Below are 20681 nucleotides of genomic sequence, written 5' to 3'. Positions count from 1 at the left end.
CCCAAGGCTGACAGAGCTCCAGGAGCATTTGGACAACGCTCTCAGGAACAGGGTGGGATTGTTGGGGTGTCTGTGTAGGACCAGGAGCTGGACTCAGTGATCCTTGTGGGTCCTTTCCAGTTCAGGAGCTTCTTTGATTAATCCTGTGCCAAAGGTAGTGCTTTCTATCCACTTGTACTCACATGAGCCTTCTCAGTCCCTTTCTGGTGGAATATTCTCCTTGTACACCATCACTGTTCATCCACAATCCTGATTTCCATCTCTTCCCACCCAGCAATTCCTCAGTCAATCTGAAACGGTTGCACTCCCATGGAGATTTTATCAGTGTGTCTTGAAACAGTTCACAGACTAATTAAGCATCTGAACACCACTGTGAAATAGGGAAATATTGGTTTTCCATGTCTGTATCATGGCATAATAACAACTTTAATGAGATTTACCTGCATAGCTCTGTATTACTAATAGAGCAGATTCTCTGGGCCTGCCAGTACTGCTTATTCCTCTCAGTGGGATAACTCATCAGTAACAGGAGAACAGCTCAGGAACCAGCAGCAGAGTCAGTAGAATCTAAATTACTGGAGCTATTAAGTGTTCTCACTTTCAGCAGTGCTTTTAAGGGATGGAGTGGTCAGGCAGGCACAGGGCAGAGGAGCTGGAGACCTCTGGCTATCAGTTATCCCATGGATTCATTTTCAAATGCTGCTATTGTTCCATACCAATATCTGTCCTATAAAAGAGCATGGATAATACACATGGCAACTCCCCGGGGAATTGGTCTGGGTTTGCAAGGTCTGGCTGGAGAAGAACATCACTTGGTGCACTGTCAGGAGGTGAGGGATGGACACTGTCAGGCCTCTGAATCCCCAGGCTCCAGAGGGGAGCAGAGCAGGACCCTTGGAGGGCAGCTGGTTCCCTCTGTCCTGGCCCCCTTCCCCGACAGTGCTGTAATAACCTGCTCTTGCAGGTGTATGTGTGTCTGTGGAGATTGGATAGGTGGGGTCAGAAGTCTGCACACCAGTTTCTGAATGTTTCTCGATACTTCTGCCCATAATTTCTGTGATTAAAAGGGGAAGGAGTGTGAAGAGCAGCAGAACCATCTGTTTCTGAGCCTCCAGCTCACAGCAGCTTTCTGAGAGTGCCAAAATGAACTAGAGGAAGGCTCAGAAATTCCTGCAGGAAAATCAACTGGACTCTGTCACTGTTGTTTTAGTGGTTTTGCTCCTCTTTACCTAAGTGCTGTGTGTATTTACTAACTGAATACTACTGGCTTTGTGTTTTGATTTTGACCACAGTACAACAGTTCCTTGATGCTCTGGCAGAACAGTTTGGCTCTTTACGTGGTTCAGATACTGAGCAGAACTTCCTAAGGCAAATACTGGCATCAGGGGTTTGAGACCACCTTTCTGCTGTGGAATTACTCCATGTCTTCATCAAATGATCCCATTGCCTTGCTCCCCACCAAAAGCCACTCATGGATCTGGGCCCTTTCAGAAGAGCAGAACTGCAGCTCCCAGTGTAGTGTGCAGTAATTGGCAACAGTGAAGTTCATAGCTTGGAGCATGTCGGAAGGAAAAGTGTGATTTTTTCAACAATAAAGGGATATTGGCTTGTGTTATGTAAGTAATTTTAAAATGGTGTGTAATGGAAAAATACTGATCAAGAAAATAACAGCTGTCACGTCCTTTGAAGGGTCTGAATATCCTTGTGACGTGGGGAAAGAACAGAGACAACAAATAACAGTCCACCACCATGACGTTTTTAAGCTGCTCCCGCTTGTTAGCTTGCTAATAGCTTGCTGGAGCTGCTAATACTAGTTGCAAAGGGGTGGGAGTTTCTTCTATTTACAAGTGAAGAAAGAAGGAGAGCTCAACTGCTGTGTATTCCTTAATTAGCTTTACTGGAGGAATTTAATCATGTGCTTTGCAATAACTGATTGATTGAAATGAAATGCTTCAGTTCTGTCTTTAGTGGTCCTTAAAAGTTAAAATGTTTTTATATACCTTTTTTTAGTGCTATTAGACCATCTTTTTCTTATATATAACCCTAATTTTTCTTTCACCTTTGATATGTTGAATGCCTTTGATACTTGACTTTAGTTGACTGGAATCTGCATGTTCAATCAGGCCTTTGAGGTTTGACACAGAATTTGTGCATACTCCTCCACTGTGTCCCAAACATCCATGCTGGAAAAGCAGTTCAGCTCTCCTGCTCCTCTCCCTGCAGGACTTTAAGGCATTCACAGGTCTGGCAATATGGGAAGAGGGCTGCCCAAGCTTGAACAAGTGTTAATGATTTCCTTGGGTGAAAAACTATTGGAAAATATGCCTGAAAATAAGGATTTTCTTTGACAACACTTAAAACCTTTTAGCCAAAGCTTATTTTCATATAATGATTTCTAGACGTCATTAAACAAGCTACCTGGCAACTTGCAGACTAATTTTGAGCTCAATTTGATTCTGTTCTGGGGAAATTGTTCTGTGCTCCCTCACCATTGGATGCATATCCTCTCATGAAATACAGTTTGTTCCATCCTGCTTTGTATGCACAGGAATATGTTTCAGTCTGTTATGATGTATTATTTTTAATGTAGAGTGAATGAACATTAGGCTCTATTAGCAAAGAATAGATTAGGGAAAGAAAAGTAGTGGAATCTGTGGTGCCTTCTGGGCTGTGAGGATTTTTGTGGCTTTGGTCCTTGCCAAAGCACAATTCCTATGCAGTTTGCCCTGGTAATAGCAAGTCTCTTTGTTCCTAAAGAAGGAAATTGAAGGTTCTCTCTGTTCTGGAGCACTTAGGTGGTGTTAAAAACCCTGTGCTGTGGTAGCTGAGTATGTGTTCAGTACGGGGCAGGATCTGAACTTGATTGGGTGTTCTGTGACAGCTGCAGCCTGGCTGGAATTACAGTTTTCACATGATTTAATAGTAGACCTCTACCCCTAATGTTTGTGTCTATGACCCAGACCTGTTACTGGTACTGAGGGGTCTGTTACTTCAGCCCTGTAGGATCAGGAGAGGTCTTTGAGGGACTTGGGTCAGAGACCTTTAAGCACCCGGAGCAGGGACAAGCCCTGTGTTGCACACTTTGCAGAGCACCAGCCACATTCCTGATTGGCTTGTGCTGAAACTTTTCCTGCCTGGAGCCGGAGCCTTTGGCTGCAGTGCCGGGAAACGAGCCCGTCTCTGGTGCAGATGTCACTACTTCTTTGTTTGTCGTGATTCCGTATTTATACACAGCACGTTTCGTTAGGATTTGGAAACAGCTTGGTATTTTTGTTCTCTAATTTGCTATTTTGCCTACTAGAAAGAGTCTACATCAGCATTTTGGACCACGTTCAGGCCTGCTGTAAATAGATGCAGCTTCCTTTCAATCAGTGACATTGTGAACACTTGTATTGGGGCTAAATGTGGCTATTTTTAGCTCTGCTCTCTCACCTAGTCACTCCTGTTTGCTTTAATAAGATTTTTATTTACTCCTGTTAACAGGTTATGTGAATCAGATACTCATAAAATTCCAGCTCGAACTAGATAAGTCATTTTCTCCAAGTGTTTTATGATGGAGTTCCTCATTATTATTTTATCTTGTTTATTATTCCATGCTCTCAGCTAATTGGTATTCTGGTGGAGATGGAGAGGTGGTGTTGTGGATGCAGGCGACCTTTAGACTGCTGGAGGAGGCAGATGCAGTGCTGGCTCTCCTGGCTGCTGTCCTGGGGGATGTTGGCAGAGCCATTCCCAGCTGACAGGGGCTGCATGCCTGCCCATCCTGCTGACCAGGCAATCCTGCTGCCATGGCACTGGGAGCAGGGCAGGAAAATGCCAGGGAACTGTGAATTGAGAAGGTAGCTTTAATCCCAGCCAGTGGCCCTGGTGAGGCCACATCTGCAGTGTTGGATTCAGTTCTGGTCTCCACAGTTTAAGAAAGACAAGGAGCTGCTAGAGAGTGTCCAGTGGAGACCATGAAAATGATTTGGGGTCTGGAGCATCTCCCTTATGAGGAGACTGTGGGAGCTGGGACTGGTTAGTCTGGAGGAGACTGAGAGGGGTTCCCATCAATATCTCCATAGAAATATCTCCAAGGGGTGTGAGGATGGTGCCAGACTCTGTTCAGTGGTGCCAGTGACAGGACAAGGAGCAATGGCCATAAACTAAAACAAGAAATTCCACCCCAACCTGAGGAAGAACTACTGTCCATGGAGGGTGGCAGAGCCCTGGAACAGCTGCCCAGGGAGGCTATGGAGTCTCCTCTCTGGAGACATTCCAAACCCACCTGGACACATTCCTATGTTGCCTGCTCCAGGTGTCCCTGCCTTGGCAGGGGGGTTGGACTGAATGATCTCCAGAGGTCCCTTCCAACTCCAACAATTCTGGGATTCTCTGAAAGGGCAGTGTTTCTTTATTAAAACTGTAAGAATAGGGCTCTACATTGGGGATTTTATTTATTTTTTTAAAAGGCTCTGCTAGCAAACAGGTGGCTTTAAATAAGCTTGTGAAAAAGGACCTCGTCTGGTTGGAGATCAGCTCTGGGAATACTGGGTTACAGGTGAGGTGTCTCACCTGGATCTGCTCTCCTCACTCCCCTCCCTACCTGCTCGTGAGCATCTGCTGAAGACTGAGCTGCAAACCTCAAGAGTGGCCTTTACCCCTCCTTTAAAGACATTTTACCTGGTAATTAGTCTTAGTGCAATTTGTGGCATTTGGCAAATTTAGCCTAAGATTGTCTGTACCAAGATAATGGGAAAAATAGTTGTCCAGAGGCTGGGAAGGAGGAGGCTGGGAGCTGGGTGCTACCTTGCACTGTGTATGTATTATTGATATCATCCATCACTTTGTTACCAGAGAAAGCTTTGAAAAAATATTTTTCTTTTCCCTTAACAACCAGTGATCTGGTTGTTGCAGAAATTATATAGTTATAGCAGAAGGAATCTTTAAAGCCAAAGCTGTCAGCATCTTTATTTCATAAATAATTGCTGGTTCTTTTTAGCTGTTACTTAACGCTATCATTTTATTAATTCCTGCTTTCTGTTCCTGGGCTTATTTTTCTGTGTGTCGTTAACTGTGCTTATTGTGCTCTTCGTCAGTTCTCCCTGAACTTCTTAAAACTCCTGTCACTTACTCAATGCTGCATCTGTCACTTCGTTTTGCCATTATCCGAGAGCTGCAGTTTCTGGCTGATCATTTTTCACTCAATCCAAGAGCAGCAGTAAAGGAGATTTCCTTTGTGCTGCAAGGGAAGTGCGGGATCTGTTGACAGAATGGGAGGTCGAAACAGAAACAATTCCAGTCCGGAGAACATTAAGCTCTAATCGGATTTGTTTGAATCACAGAATGGTTTGGGTGGGAAGGGACCTGAAAGCTCATTTAGCTCAACCCCCTGCCACGGGCAGGGACACCTTCCACTAGCCCAGGTTGCTCCAAGCCCTGTCCAACCTGACCTTGGACACTTCCAGGGATGGGGCAGCCACAGCTTCTCTGGGCACCCTGTGCCAGGGTCTCACCACCCTCACAGGGAAGAATTTCTTCCCTGTATCTCACCTAAATTTCCCCCCTTTCACTGAAACCTTGTCCTGTCAGTCCAGTTCCTGATGCAGAGTACCTCTCCCACTTCCTCGTAGGCCCCGTCTGATACTGAAAGGTGCTGTGACATCTCCACACATCCTTCTCTTCTCCAGGCTGAACATTCCCAGTTCTCTCAGCCTGTAAATTTTGGGAATATCTGCTTTTTTACATGGCACTGCAGTGCCAAAGGGCCCCAGGGAGGAGCAGAGTGTATCCCACGGCAGCATAAGCCTCCGATTGTTCCCCGTGCCCTGGGCTTGGGAACCTTTTCTTTCTCTGCCATAATTAAATTAAATAAGTTTGGAAAATACTAAGCAGGGCTGGAATGTTTGGCGTGGCATTGTTGGAAATGTGTGTTGGTATATTTTCACACTCCTCCCACAGTTGTCTTTGTGGTTTGTTGTTGTGTTTTTTTTTGTTGTTTGTGGGTTTTTTTGGTCCCCGGCCAGGAGCTGGGACCACGCCAGGGATTTTTCTTTCAGTGCATTCAGCGCTGTCTGTGCCACTCTTCAGTCTCTTAATTACCCGGCTGCAATCTTCTTTGGTTCATTGTCCAAGGAAAGTTCAGTCCATTCAGCAGGATTCTGCTCCGTGCCGCCGCTGGTTCCATCATGTGTGAAATAAGGAATTTGTTTCAGGTCCCTAAGTGGCACGTTTTGTCCTCAAAACCAGGTCCATGCCACGCAGGCTGGCAAGGAGGGGTGTGCTCAGTGGAGGGGCACGGTCTGGATGGGGAGATGGGCAACTTTGGGAGGGTTTGGTGGGTTTTGGCAGTGATGGGGACGTTTGTGACTTCACCCAGTTCTCAGCCCACCCCTGTGACACAGATCCCTGTGTGAAGTACCAGGGTAGCAGGTGCCAGCTCAGAGGCATGGAAAGATGGTGCTTCCATGGGATGAAGGTTGTGACTGCATTAAAATGCTCATAATGGAAGATCCTCATCATCTGGCTGCTGGGGTCAGGCTCTAAATTACTTGCAAAGGAATTGTAAAAACTCTGGTGTAATTTATTGTGCAATAAAACCCCATTAGAGGTAACATGAACCGGTAATTCTGAAATGGGAATGCAAAAGAGGCTGCGTTTTATCAATAAAATTTAGGTAAATCTATTCCAGAAAACCCCAAACATGAATAATGTCTTATTTTCAGTGGGGGGAAAAAAAGGAAGAAAATGTGGTCTGTGAAGAGGAATGGGATATTTTGGTGTTATGGAAGTGCCTCATAAAATCCTCAGCACGTAGGAGTGGGAATGGGCTTAATACACCTGTGGGAGGTGAGGTAGGCTTGGGATCCCTTTGTGATGGGAATGAAGAGCTGCCTGGTAATCAACATCCTAAACCTTGGCAAGTGGGGATGCTCACACAGGTATTTACAGCCCATGATGGTACCTGGGTGGTTTTGTGTGCCTTTTTACAAGTCATCATCGTAATGAGACAGTTTTTCTGATCTTTCTGTTTTTCTTTCCAGGATTTTTGCTCTTTAAAGACTATTGCATGAATGAGATTGATGAAGCTGTCCCCCAGCTGAAGTTTTATGAAGAGGTGAGTGGCCAGTGAGGGAGGTTTGGGACTCTGCAGGGAGCAAGGCTGAGGAAGGCTGTCCTGCTCCTCCTCGGGCAGGGAATGCTGAGAGGGAAGGAGGGGGTCCATGTGTAGCAGTGTGAATATTTAATCAACTTGCTGATTTGGTATAGGGCTCTTAAAAAGTATTTCAAGTAGCATAGATGGGATTTGCCCATTTTTTTTGAGCAGCTGCATGGGCTGGTAGGAAAGGAGCTGGGAGAGTTGTCGGAGTTGGGATGACACTCTCAAACCCTTCAGGCCTTTCCCTAACGTCCTTTTACCTGTAGAAAAGCCAACAGAGTGCAGCTGGGGTGTCATGGCATGGTGGGAGGGAGATAGGAAGAAAGCTGCTGCTGGAACAGGCTCCTCAGGGAAGTGGTCACAGCACCAAGCCTGACAGAGTTCCAGAAGCGTTTGGATGATACTCTTGGGGATGGTCCTGTGCAGGGCCAGAAGTTGGACTTGATGATCTTTGTGAGTCCCTTCCAACTCAGCATATCCTGTGATTCTGTGAGATGTTTTGGGAGTTGCTGTGGCAGAGCTGCACAGGGGTAAGAGGATCCTCCAACGGGGGACACAAGAGGTGGCTTTAGATCCATGAGTTGTACTCCCTTGTCATGAGATACTCAGTGAAGGAGCTGACAGGCACCATGCCCAGGGCACATCCCAAAGGACCAATAATTCCAAGGAACATGCCGTGTCCTTCCCCAGCCACCTCTGCTGCACGGCCTGAGCCCCATCCCTCCATTCATTCACTCCCTGTTCCATTTGTGACACTAAACCCACAGTTAATCCCCTCCCAGGTGCTGGTTTCAGTGCAGACATGCACATGCCTGATTGCTCAGGGTTAATTAGAGCTGCTCCCTGGGATAGCTCTGTCTGCCGTTACTCTGAGCCGATCATTTAAATGTTTTTGTGCCAGTGGGCTCCAAGCACAAATGGCTGGGATCAGTTTGCAGATCAGTCCTCAGTGATACACTGTCCCCCACTCAGATAAGATACCTACTGTCAATAGTGGATCTTTTCCTATCATTTCCATCTTTTTATGCACTGACGATGTCACTGTCATAAGTAATCCAAAAAGGCCTGTTGTACCAGATTGTTTAGCAAGATATTTTTAGCTCCCTCTTTATCTCTGAAACAATTCAAAATTATATTTTTAGGTTATTAGCAAAGTGTTGCCTCAAAAGAATTTCAGTGCTTTGTCATGTACTTCTGGAAAAATCCCATTAAGGATATTTAAAGAGAGGCTCATTGTGTTTTCCTCTGTGACATACCGGATCCAGGAGCTTTTCCTTTTTTTATATATTTGATTTACTTGCTGCATTTATTACACGTAGAATAATTTGAGTGCATTGCTACATTAAAAATTGCTGGATGCAGAAGAGCTCCGTACTCCAGGGATTTCATATCACTGCAGCTGGAGTCACGATCAGGCATTTAACGGGATAAGTGATTCATCCTGATCGGTTTCAAAAGGAAAAGAAAAGGAATTTTAAAAAAAAAGGGGGAAAGGAAACGGGAAAAAAAAGGAGAAGAAAAAAAAAAAAGTGCTTCTAGGTGCTTGAAAACAAATGAATTCTGATTCCAGTTTTTGAGGAGATCCTTCGTCAGCTCCTTTTCCAGAGAAGAGCTGCAGGTTGCCAGGGTATCTGATGACATTCCCTTCTCTCCAGATCAGGAGTGGAAGCTGTGCTGGCAGGGACAGGGTGTGTTAGAAGTGGGACACTCTCAGCTCTTCCTGCTGTGGATTTTTTGTAACATTGTCTTTAATAAACATGTAAAATTTGCTCCTGACGATGTCAGGGGTGTGATCACAGAGAGGTGTCTGATCTCATCACCTGTGTGATGAGCTGTGTCAGGCAGCCTCTGGGGAGACGTTCTCCCAGCCAGGATGGGAGATCACTGGTGAGGACATTTGTTACCTGCTGTCCCGCTCTCCAAACCTTTACAAAACAAAGGGTTTCTTCATTAAGAATCCCACTGTAAGGGGAGGTGGGAAATGGTGACTGGGTCCAGCATAGCTGGGGGGCTGCCATGAGAGCCCTCAGCACTGGGTGCAGAGTTGAGAGCTTTAACAACCAAATACTGAGGGGCAGGAGCTTGTGTTCAAGGAAGACGATCAGATATAGATCAGGCTTCTTCCTATACTTCTAATTATTTTGTGTCATTGCCTTAATTAAAAGTGTTTCTTGAGCAAAGACATTTTGAATCACTTTAATTATAAGTTGGTATCAAGGGGGAAGAAGCACAGATGGCAAATCGGGGTGGAACTGGGGCCTTATCGTATCAGCAAACAAGAGGAGTACGGCCAGGAAGATACTGAGTTTAATTAATGTTCCACCTTCAAAGATAGGTTGGTCCCAGTTTGTCTCTCAGTAACTGTACTGGATGATCTTGGATGTCTTTTCCAACCTAAATGTTTCTGGGATTCTGTGGTGTGGAGCCTGCACAATGCCATTTGTTTGGATCCCAGAACCTCAGATGGCAATGCTGGGAGCGTCCAGCAAGTCAGAGCTGCGTCCTGTCCCTAAAGATCTTGCATGGTTCTTATGTTCTGTCAGTCCTGGAAGAACTCTTTCCCTAAATATGCTCCAAAGGGCTCTTGGACTTGGTGAACTTTTTGTTCTGGAACTGGTTGTTAGGTTTTGTTCTGTAAATGAACCATGAGGGATTTCTGTTGTTTCACCTGGAACACACTGATCTCCTGCGGCACACCTGAGGAAACTTGATATATTTTGTGAAACTGTGTTTTAGCCACCTTTAGGGTTCAAATTCACCATGTAGCTGAACTATGTGAACATTTTGGAATGTGCCTTATATATTTGTTCTTGGACATTGTACCCACTGTGCTGTGATCATAGAATCAGGGAATTGTTTGGGTTGGAAAAGCCCTCTCAGACCATTGAGTCCAGCTGTTCCCTCAGCACTGCCAAGGCCACCACTGACCATGTCCCCCAAGTGCCACATCCACATATCTGTTAAATCCCTCCAGGGATGGTGACTCCACCATTCCCTGGGCAGCTGTGCCAGGGCTGGAAAATTCCAAGCTAGAAGGGAAGTCTCAAATCAGCTGTAACTGTGGTGTTGCAGGTGGTTTTCCTTTAAGTGTTAATTAAGAAAATAATAAACCAAAATAAAGCTTTTTTTTTTTTTTTTGCCAAATGACTGAAAAATCATTAGAAGTTGTCTGATGCTCCCTGTCCCCTTTCTGCAGATCAAGGAGTACGAGAAGCTGGACTCAGAGGAGGAGCGGCTGTCCCGCAGCCGGCAGATCTACGACACCTACATCATGAAGGAGCTGCTGTCCTGTTCCCACGTGTGTATCCTCCCAGTTCCCCCTGCCCAGGGTACCCTGGCAGCAGGGATCATGCAACAGATCTGCTGTTTCACTCACAGTTGCTGAAGGAATCGTTACAAATACTTGCAGAGCTCTGGATTTCTGTTTGAAATCCCAGCTCTGGCTTTGGCTGAGTTCAGCTTGTTGCTTTTGTTTTTTTAATTGCAGTACTGAGGTGTAAAGATTGGCAGGATGAGCCCATTTTTATTGAACTGTTTATTAGTGGTACACAAAGGAAGTATCAGGAGATTTATCTCATTTATATTTCTTCAAAGGAAATCTCTGTTTTAAAATAAGATTAGATGAGTGCCAGGTGTGTGTGTGCCACGTTGTGGCAGATGCAGCTTGGTTAAAGTCACTGAAAATACGCATTTTCTCCAGCTGAAATTTTGGCCCATTGATGTGTCTTTAACAGTTTCATTTACTCTTATTTGAAAGAAGAATTTACAAGGTGGTGTGTCCTGGTGGATTGGTTCCTTGGGTGAAGGGTTTAAGCATTTTTTTCATCAAAACCACATTATTTTATTAGTAAAAAGTCCATGTCTGCTTCTGGCTCTAGAGCTGTCCCTGTAAATGGGATTTTTTATGGTTTTCTAAAAGGAGCATTATCTCACCCTCCTCCTCATCTTCCCTTCTCCTGCCTTCCTGCTTTAGAATAATTATATTACTGGATCATTCTGCATGTTTCACACCAATATTCACTGTGATATACCTGGGGGAGGCCGTATTGTTTCATTCTGGGGTCGGTGGTTTTCCATATGAGGAAAAGAACAACAGTGCTGTGACCTGAAATGAAACTCCTGACATCTCCAACTGTTTGAAATCTTTCTTTTTCTCTTCCAAAAGCCTTTCTCAAAACAAGCTGTAGATCATGTGCAAACACATTTAGCCAAGAAACAAGTGCCAGCCAGCCTTTTTCAGGTGAGCTTTCACAGTGTGAATGTTCAGCTTCAGTTCTCTGACAGTGACTTTGTACATATTATTTTAGGAGACAGAATAAATGGGATTGGTATGTATTCTGAGCTGTACTAGTGGGATTGAAATGCTTTTCTAAGTCAAAATTACAAATTACTCTTCTTATCTATAGTATTTTTAAGCACATTTATAAAAGCAAACTATACCTTGGTATAGGAACAGAGGAGTTTTTATAGTTCTGTAATTTTAAGCCATTAAATGATTTAGAGTAAATCACTTTACATCAGGAAGATGCTCATCCTGTCAGGATAGACTAAACTGGAGAAATTGTCTTATCAGTCATGGGGGTGTTTGTAAGCTTAAATGTCTTTTCTCTCAATCTGATGTATTTTCATGTGTTGCAAAAATGTGGAGGTTGCCCCTGCCTGATCTCTCTTGCTGCTTGTGAGCTGCTCTGGCTGTTGCAATGAGGAGAAATGACAAACTGGTACCTGCAGAGCTGGGTGACGTCTCAGCTGGGGGAAAGTAGAGGTCGCTGGGGGCTATCTCACATCCAGGGAAGGGATTTCCCTTGGAAAAGTCACTTGTGAATTGAAGGTACTGGTCTCTTAGCAAGGACAGAGAGGAGAGAAGCACCACAAAGATGAGAGAGCAGCTCTGCGAAGTTCGGTTTCCACAGGGGTGACAGTTTATTGTTTAAATACATTTGAGATGAGAACTTTTGCCCCCCTGCCCCCTCCCAAGGTAAACCTTGAAGGTTTTCCAGCTCATGACGATATTTTATTTTTGACTTCAGGGCACCTGCTCAGTTTCTGGAAGCCAAATAAAGCTTAAATGTTTCGTTGAGGCTTCTTAAGGAAAACACAGAATGGGCTGGAGCTCTGTGGGGCTGTCAAGAGTTCTGTGTAATGGATGGGATTGCAAAAGCCATTTATTGTCTGCTTAAATACTAATTGTGTTTCTTCACCCTTTTTAGCCATATATAGAAGAAATTTGTGATAGTCTCCGAGGAAAAATATTTCAAAAATTTATGGAAAGGTATGAACATGACATATTACCTGAACTGTCATTGTATTATGTGACGTAGTGGGAAACCAAATCCCTTCAGTACTGCTGTAAAATCAGGCCAGAGATGTCTAATAATGCCCTGTTAATTAAATGGAGTTTATCAGCAAACTTTGCAAGTAACCAGCCTTGTGTGATATCCTGATTAATGTCAGGATGTATGAGTGGAACAGTTGTAAAGATAATGGATTTCTCAATAACAGCAATAACGTGCTGGAGTTGGGGCTCAAAGGTTTAAAAAAGCAGAACTGGGTTCTTGGGGGGACATTCTATGAGTGACCATTTCTGGTGTGGGATTGGAGGCCCAGTTGTTGTGGTTCATGACTGGGAACCTGAAATTAAGCAGAAAAGGTGTAATAAAGAATTCCAGGCACAGACCTGGCTCAGTAGAGCAGCCCTTCTAACCTGAACAGAGCTGCTCCTGTGGACAGGGTCTGGAAAGCTCAGCTCTCACCCAGCAACACCCAAATCCACTCTATAAACTGGTTTAATGCTATTCTGTGATAATTGTAAGAATGCCTCCATAAAACTGTTATTTCTTACTCTGAAAATAAATACTTAATTATTCATGTAGAAATAAGCAGCTTTTTTTTTTTTCCAAGAGTCTGTGGTATTACTGATGTTTTTCCTATTTTAAGATAAGATGAGTTTAAAATGTTCCTTGGAGTATATGGAGGTTCATTAACATAAATCGAGCTGCTTCTGTTTTCTTATAATTATCTTTCTCTTGATGTAATTTAAATGTTTGTTAGTTCCAAACGTAGTTGTTTAAAAATTAAAAACCATCTGCAAGAGAGATGTGGGGACACACTGAGCACTTACAGGGATAAGGTTATCTGCTCTCTTTCTCTTACAAGGATGTAAAATACAAAATGTGCTCTGCCTAGGAATTGTTTTTCTTGGTGGGGGTAAGATTACAGTTGGTGAAAGGAAGGCTGTCATTTATTAAATACCACCCCACACCCTAGCTCAGACTAGATTTTAAATATCAGAGTCTTGACATTTCCTGTAATACTTTACACAATAGTCTCAGACAACTTCTAAACTTTTTTTTTTTTTTTTACAGTGACAAGTTTACTAGATTTTGTCAATGGAAAAACGTAGAGCTAAATATTCATGTAAGTACTTACAAGTATATTTATCTTGTCAAAGGCTGGTACAGGAAAGAGAATGTTCAGTTTTGAATCCTTCTCTGCAAAGGCCTTATTAAGGAGGGTGGTGGATGTCACTGCTCTGCTATTCTTAGACACAGCCTTGACTATTCCTGTCTGGACATCCCTTCTGCCTGTCCTCACTTAATAGAATTTGGATTTCTCTGATGGCTGAAGGAGCTGAACTGCCAGAATTGCTGCTCTTTAGCAGCTCCAGTCACTCTCCAACTCCACTGCAGTCCTGCCATGGCCTCAGCACCCTTTGGACCCCTTCCCTTGGCCTCTGCCTTTGTCCCTCTGTACTGCTCCATGACAGCTTGGGCTGTGAAAATAGCCCTGAATGAGACTGGCAGTTTTTTGGGAACAACGGCCTCATTCCCCTTGTTCCTACTTCACGCTGTAATGCTTGCAAATACATTGAAATATAAACAAAAAGAGGCTCCTTTTCCAACACAATAAATGCTGATGAATTACAGTAGTTGAGTGTCTCAACACATTTAGATGTTTTTACAGTAATGTTTTTAATGCTGAAAAATGAAAGTTTTGTTCTGTTTGGTTTTTTTTTTTTCCCCCACTTGCAGCTGACCATGAATGATTTTAGTGTACATAGAATAATAGGAAGAGGGGGGTTTGGTGAAGTCTACGGCTGCAGAAAAGCAGACACTGGAAAAATGTGAGTATCACACACTGTATTGCAGAGGTAACTCTGAACTATTAAGGAAATCCTTCCAGTCATTTCTTAGGAAATCACTGGAAAGCAGTGTCATGTTACTGTAAAGGTCTTTGTAGTTAAGTTTTATCCCAAGAGGTTCTGATTTCTGACTCATCTTTAGGTTCAGTTTGCTCTTTGGTCCCGTTCTGTGCCATGCAGCGGGTCAGTCTCCCAGAGCTCTTGGGCACATCCTGCACTGAAATGTCCTGTCAAAATCAATGGAAACTGCATGTTACAATTAAGTGTGTGCTTAAAGAATTCCCTGGATCAGAGGCTGGCAGTGCAGAGGGATGTTCCCAGGAATCCCTGGTGGTGGGTCAGGTGTCATCTGCAGAAGGTTCAGCCTGTCACATCCCCGGTGCTGACGTGGGGCTGGAGGGGCTGCAGGGACCTGCTATCAGTGCTGGGAAACCTGAGCTGTGCCAGGGCAGATTCCAAGTGTGCTATTCCAGATTTGGGGAATTGCATCAGTGTCTTCCCTGACCTATGGCGAAAGCAGTGATCCTTGCTGACATTTGGAAGCATATAGTTCCAGTGTTGAATCTGTGTTTCACAGAGCTCTCTGTGGGAACTCCAGGATCAACCCTGGATGGTTTTTCTATTCTTTTTGTGGTCTTACCATTCCCATGCTTCTCCTGATCATCAGATTTCAATTTCCAGGCATCCTTGTCCCATTATGTTCTGATTTGAACATCTGGGCATGGATTTAACAAATTGTTCTCAGTATCTATCTATCCATTTATTTATTTACACCACATCCTGCCCCTTTCATCTTGCTTTTCTCCTAACACTTTTAATCCAGGGACCATCCTTAAACATTTCTCTTCCAAGAGAGCATGGCATGTTTGAGGTGCCATGTCTCTGGTTCCAGCTGGCTTCTCTGGCAGTTGTGTGTGCTTGGCACTCCTGATAATAATAAACCTCTGAGCTGTAGCAAGTGGGAGACATCTTAATGTTGCTGTCATACTCAGTATTTTTGCAGTGACTTCAAGTATTATATTGATGCTCTTACTAACAACACTGGCTTTATTCTTACCTTGGTGCTTTTTTGTCCATGTACAATTAGTTAATTTGTCCATGTACAAAAATAAACATTTTATTTAGCTTGAGGCACACTAAGCAGGCATCCCCAAAGAGGCAGTTTTCAGAGTCCCAGCTGTCTTCATGCCTGAGTTTGGCTCTGACAGGAGGTTGATAAACCTAGGGAAGTGAAAAGAGCAGGAAGAGTGAAGCAAAGGACAGATTTTATCAGATATAAATAGAGGGAAATGTGGGAAAACCAACCTTTTTTTTCAAATTTGAAGTAAAACTTTAGATTAGGTTCAACCTCTGGGTAGAGGTTTGGTTTAGTTCTTTCTTAATCCAAACCTGTTTACCCATCCCTAATCCAGATCCTGTCCAGTGTAGATGCTGCCTCTGCTGCACTTACTGCCTGAAAGGAGCGTGGGAACCACCCCTCCCTCCCAGGTAACACCAGCAGTGTTCCACTAACCACAGACACACCTGAGGCTCCTGTCATGTCACCATCACCCCTGCAAGGATGTCCAAAGAGGCACCAAAAGTAGGATGCAGCCAGCATTCCAGGGGGAGGGACAGCAGGACCAGCGAGAGACTTGATTTGGAATAGGTTGCCCAAAGAAGCTGTGGCTGCCCCATCCCTGGAAGTGTCCAAGTCCGGGTCGGATGGGACTTGGAGCAACCTGGTCTAGTGGAAGGTGTCCCTGCCCATGGCAAAGAGTGGCACTAGATGGGCTTTAAGGTCCCTCCCAACCCAAACCATTCTGGAGTTCCATGATTTCCGTCAGCCTTGAGTCACTCTCTGATCAGGGACACCAGAGCAGGGCAGGGCAGCGTGTCAGGGGTTATTTATAGTCACCCTTCACAGCCTCCACAGCAAGAGCACGTGCCATGAATATATTCCCAGGATGGAAACTCACAGTTCCAGTGTGTTCACTCTCACTCCCCTCACTCCCACCATGTGCATGGCAGGAATGATGTGGCTGGTTTAGGGAGCTGGGCCCAAGGTGAGGTCCTGGGTCTGGATGGGGCAGGCACAGTGAGGCAGGGACTGAGTGCTGGTGCAATGCTGTAACATGGTGTTTTCCTAAAAATCCATGGGTGCCCACGTCTAGGAATCTTCTGTGCTGGAACACATGTGTCCTTCTCACTGTTGTCTATTAGTGGACTCACCCAACATCTTGGAAAAATCTCCAGCCTACATCATATCCTCCTGTGGTTGATGGTTGTTAGGGTAACATTCTTTTTGAGCACAATTTTATTAATTTGTGTAGCACAGATGGTAGAAGATTAAAAAAGCTTTCTTGTGTGTATCTGACCTTTTTCTGAGTAGAAAGAAAACTTAAAAAAATTATATATATAAAACTCAGCGTGTGTTCAAGATATTGCTTTCCTGGTAGAGCTGAAACTGCTGGAATGAAATGGAACCATAACAGAGTCTGTTATTTAATTCCTATGGCAGATCCTTGTTTGTAGGTATTAAAAAATAAATGTACGATATGTAATTCCTATCCCACTGTGGTGGTTCGGACACAGAATTACTTGTTGAAGCACATTTCTCTCTTAGGAGGCTTCTGCTGGAAATGTGTTAATTCTGGGAGAGTTTGGAGATTTTGTGTTTAGCCTGAAATTATTTTTTAGTCTTAGGTTTTAAGTCTTTCATGGAGCTTACTTACAGGATCCTGTAGATGTGCATAGCCTCACTGCTGGTGAATAATACTGATAGAGGAGTTTTGTGGTGCTTTTTCTGAATGGTTGTTATTTTCAGGTATGCAATGAAATGTTTAGATAAGAAGAGAATCAAGATGAAGCAAGGAGAAACATTAGCCTTAAATGAAAGAATTATGCTGTCTCTTGTCAGTACGGGAGTAAGTATCACTGACTTGTTATTCTTTCTTCCATATAATATAAAAGCTGTTACATATAATGCATATTCCATCAATTCAGTTGTGTGACATGCAAAAATTAACCCCCACCTGAGCCTCCCCCTGATTTAACAGTGTGTCTGAAATGAGAAGGAAAAAACAAACTTGCTTGTCAGTTTGGGTGCTGCAGAATGAGCCTCTCGGCTACAGAGGCTTGAGGGGGTGCCCATTTCTTAGGTAATTCATTCTCCCCTCCTCCTGATTTTTTAAAATATTCCTTTTTCAAGTATTTCTATTTGAAACTTTTCCAAAACAAGATTCTGTCTTGTGAAAAAATGCTTTTTTTCCCCTATAGTTTTGTAGTAGTGATGCAGAACCTAAGGTGCTATTGCAGAGACAACTCCAGTTACCTGTTCATCCTCCCTTTCCTGTGACTCTGATATTATCCAAGTTTTCCTTTTGGTTTTTTATGTACTTTAGCTGAGTACCTCTCAAGGTGTACCAAGCCAGGCTGCCCATCTAATCTGTTTAAAAATTGAATTAATTAAAATTAAAGTCTATTTAAAATTGAACTCATCGCTAGTGTGTGTAAAAAGCCACCTGCCCCCTGGCATTGGCTCCCCCAGCCCTGGGACCTGGAGATGCTCCATGGTGGCTATAGTGTGTTGGGCTCAAAGGAATTCTAGGCAGGATTGGAGGTCTTAGAGCCCTTGGAGTGCTCTGCCCTCATTGCACAAACCTGGCAGCTGCTCATGTCACCATGGCTACGGGAGATGCTGCTGGAAAGGTTCCTTTTCCTCATGTCGTGGTGTATGAACTAAACACTCAGTGTGCAACTCTGTAGAAACACATCCCCATTCCCTATGGGCACAGAATTGTGTGTTGGTTTGTTCTAGTCTTGTACAACAGGTGTGCAAAGAGCATAAGTACCTGGAATGTGAGGATTCCTGCTTTGGATTCCAAAATGGCAAATCCTGGGCTTTGTTCTCAGGTCTGTATCTTGCAGAGATAAGAGAATCATAAAAGATGGGAAAGACCTTTAGGATCATTGAGTCCAGCCATTATCCCAGCACTGCCAAGGTCACCACTAACCCAAGGCCCCTTCCAGTGCCTAAAGGCGCTTCAGGAGAGCTGGGAGGGACTTTGGACAAGGGCCTGGAGTGACAGGACAAGGGGGGATGGCTTCCCAGTGACAGAGGGCAGGATTAGGTGGAATATTAGGAAGGAATTCTCCCCTGTGAAAGTGATGAGGCTGTAGCACAGGTTGCCCCAAGAAGCTGGGGCTGCCCCATCTCTGCAAGTGTTACAGGCCAGGTTGGATAGGGCTTGGAGCATCCTGGGATAGTGGAAGGTGTCCCTGCCCATGGTAGGGGGTGGAATGAGATGATCTTTAAGGTCCCTTCCCACCCAAACCCTTCTGGGATCTATGATTTATCAGTTAGACTTTTAATCAAGTTACCTGTTTTCACCAGAGATAAACTGTGGATTGTCCAGGAGTGTCAGGAGTCCTGAGAGATGGGGGAGAGGGTCTATAGTAGACTGGAAAGAAATTGAGGCAAATGAGTAATAATTGTCCCATTAACTTTAATTTGTGATTTTGTGGCTCCAGCACTGAATGTGAATTTTCATGTCTAATGAGGGAAGAAATCGTTCACAAGCTACTGCAGGTGAAGGCAGCTTTCTTACAGGCCAGCACACAGGAGGCATTGAGCAGTGGAGCAGCAAGAGGAACCATTGGTTTCTTTCCTTAAGGATTATCAGGTCATTAGAGTGTAGTTTCTTTTAGATTCTCAGAAATTTGGAAGAGTTAGAAATTTTGTACGAAGTGCTGCCCATTCAGGTTGGGTACACCTGGGCAGGAGAGGCTGGAGCACTTGGAATATGCAGGATGAAATAGGTCTGAAAGTGATGGAATAAGAGAATTCCTTTAGTTCCTGAACAGGAGCTGTGAGGTTGGAGTGGCGCGTGCCGTGCCCAGGGACAGGAGTTATGTGCTGCCCGGAACAACATGGAACTGGAAAGTTCATCACAGTAAATTAGTCATTTAACTGGGAACCCAGATGTCTCTGCAAAAGGCACAATAACAGCTGTGCCGATTACACATCTGGTTGTGTAATCAGTGCTGTTAATCCACCTAAAATTTTGGCATCCACAACCAGTCCTGAAGTCAGGAGCTCCCATGTTCGAGTCTGTTGTGGCTGTGTGGTGAGAACAGCTTTTCGTGGCCAGTGAACTCACAAGTGCAACAGGCACCTCTGCAGAGCTCCTGAAACTGCCTGGATGGGCCTGATAACCCCAAACTGGACTCTGTGGAACTCGGGTCTCCGTTGGTGTCTGTGCTTTGTCACTGTGGGTGTGACATGGACAAACTGTCGCTGAGGTTTGCGTTTCCTCTTCTGCAAGACACAGGCCCCATCTTCCCCTCCCACAGAGATGTTCAGGCTGGAAGTATATTGTGAAATCCTTGCTTGGTGGCAGAGTAAGGAAAAAATATTATTTTCTGTTAAAAAAAACCCAAACACTTATTTTCTGTAATAGCCAATATTTGCCTAATTTCTCTTCAAAAAATGGAACATGGAAATCACCAAGACTGTTGCTGCTGATGGACCTTATGAAACCAGCCAGCCCCAAGGTGCTCTTTGAGGAAGGAAGTGGTTATTCCATAAATCCTTTCCTGGAGGTAGGAGAGGATCATTCCAACTGTTTGTTGCAAGACCAGGGGCTATGCAGGGCTGTGGCTCCTCTCTGCTGTGGCTCCCAGTTCTTTCCTTCTAAAAAAATGCGGCAGTTCAGCTGCCTCATCCAGCTCTTGAGATGTCATTTTGTGCTCCAGAGCTGGATGCTTGTCTTTCTAGGAAGGGTCAGAACCAAAGGTTTCCTTCTAGAGCACTTGTTAACGTGCTAATGTCTTTAAAATATCACATTTCTACAGGTTTTTTATAGTTATTGTAATATTTTTTTCCTTCCACGTGATTTATTATCAGAAATTTGACTTAAGCAGTTTTCTGGGCTCAATCCAGGATTGTTTGGATTTAAGGAACTCTTTCCAAACTGATCTTAGTTCACACATTAATGTCATACTGTTACTTATTTTCATCAGAGCAGAAACTTGACTGTAGCAAAGTATTGCTCTCCTGGGAAATTGGATTTATTGCTTTATGTGTCATTTAAAAATATAACTATAGGGTTTTTTTAATTTTTATGCTGGAAAATACTCTTTTGCAGTGGTTTTATATCAGAAAAGTACTGCAGTACAGTTTTTCCTCTCTGTTACAGGGAGAAGGTAGTGATTAAATTAGGAATGCTTGCATAAAAATGAGTTATGCATTGCATTTACACTTCCAGATAACTTTTATTTTTAAAATCCATAAAAACAGAAGCATGTTATGTTCTGGTGTAGTAAAACCCTTTTATTTGTCTATGTATGGTGGTTAAATTCTAGCACTAAATCCTTCTGGGTAATTAGGTTGCTCTGAGATTTTAGGAATCATGCTTGGGG

The 20681-nt window shown here is 43.9% G+C and overlaps 1 protein-coding gene across 1 annotated transcript in view; it reads left to right on the top strand.

Moving 5' to 3' along the window:
• GRK3 (G protein-coupled receptor kinase 3) overlaps positions 1 to 20681 on the top strand; it is a 65647-nt gene that overhangs the window by 24036 nt on the left and 20930 nt on the right. Inside the window, 7 exon segments of the mRNA XM_029961106.1 lie at positions 7023 to 7096; positions 10335 to 10436; positions 11304 to 11378; positions 12349 to 12410; positions 13504 to 13555; positions 14170 to 14261; positions 17086 to 17185. Of these exon segments, the coding sequence (XP_029816966.1) occupies positions 7023 to 7096; positions 10335 to 10436; positions 11304 to 11378; positions 12349 to 12410; positions 13504 to 13555; positions 14170 to 14261; positions 17086 to 17185 (557 nt within the window).

Source organism: Manacus vitellinus, unplaced genomic scaffold (assembly GCF_001715985.3).
Source record: "Manacus vitellinus isolate BGI_N305 unplaced genomic scaffold, ASM171598v3 scaffold_31_pilon, whole genome shotgun sequence".
Classification (NCBI taxonomy): Eukaryota; Metazoa; Chordata; class Aves; order Passeriformes; family Pipridae; genus Manacus; species Manacus vitellinus.
This window is presented reverse-complemented; position numbering and strand designations above follow the sequence as displayed.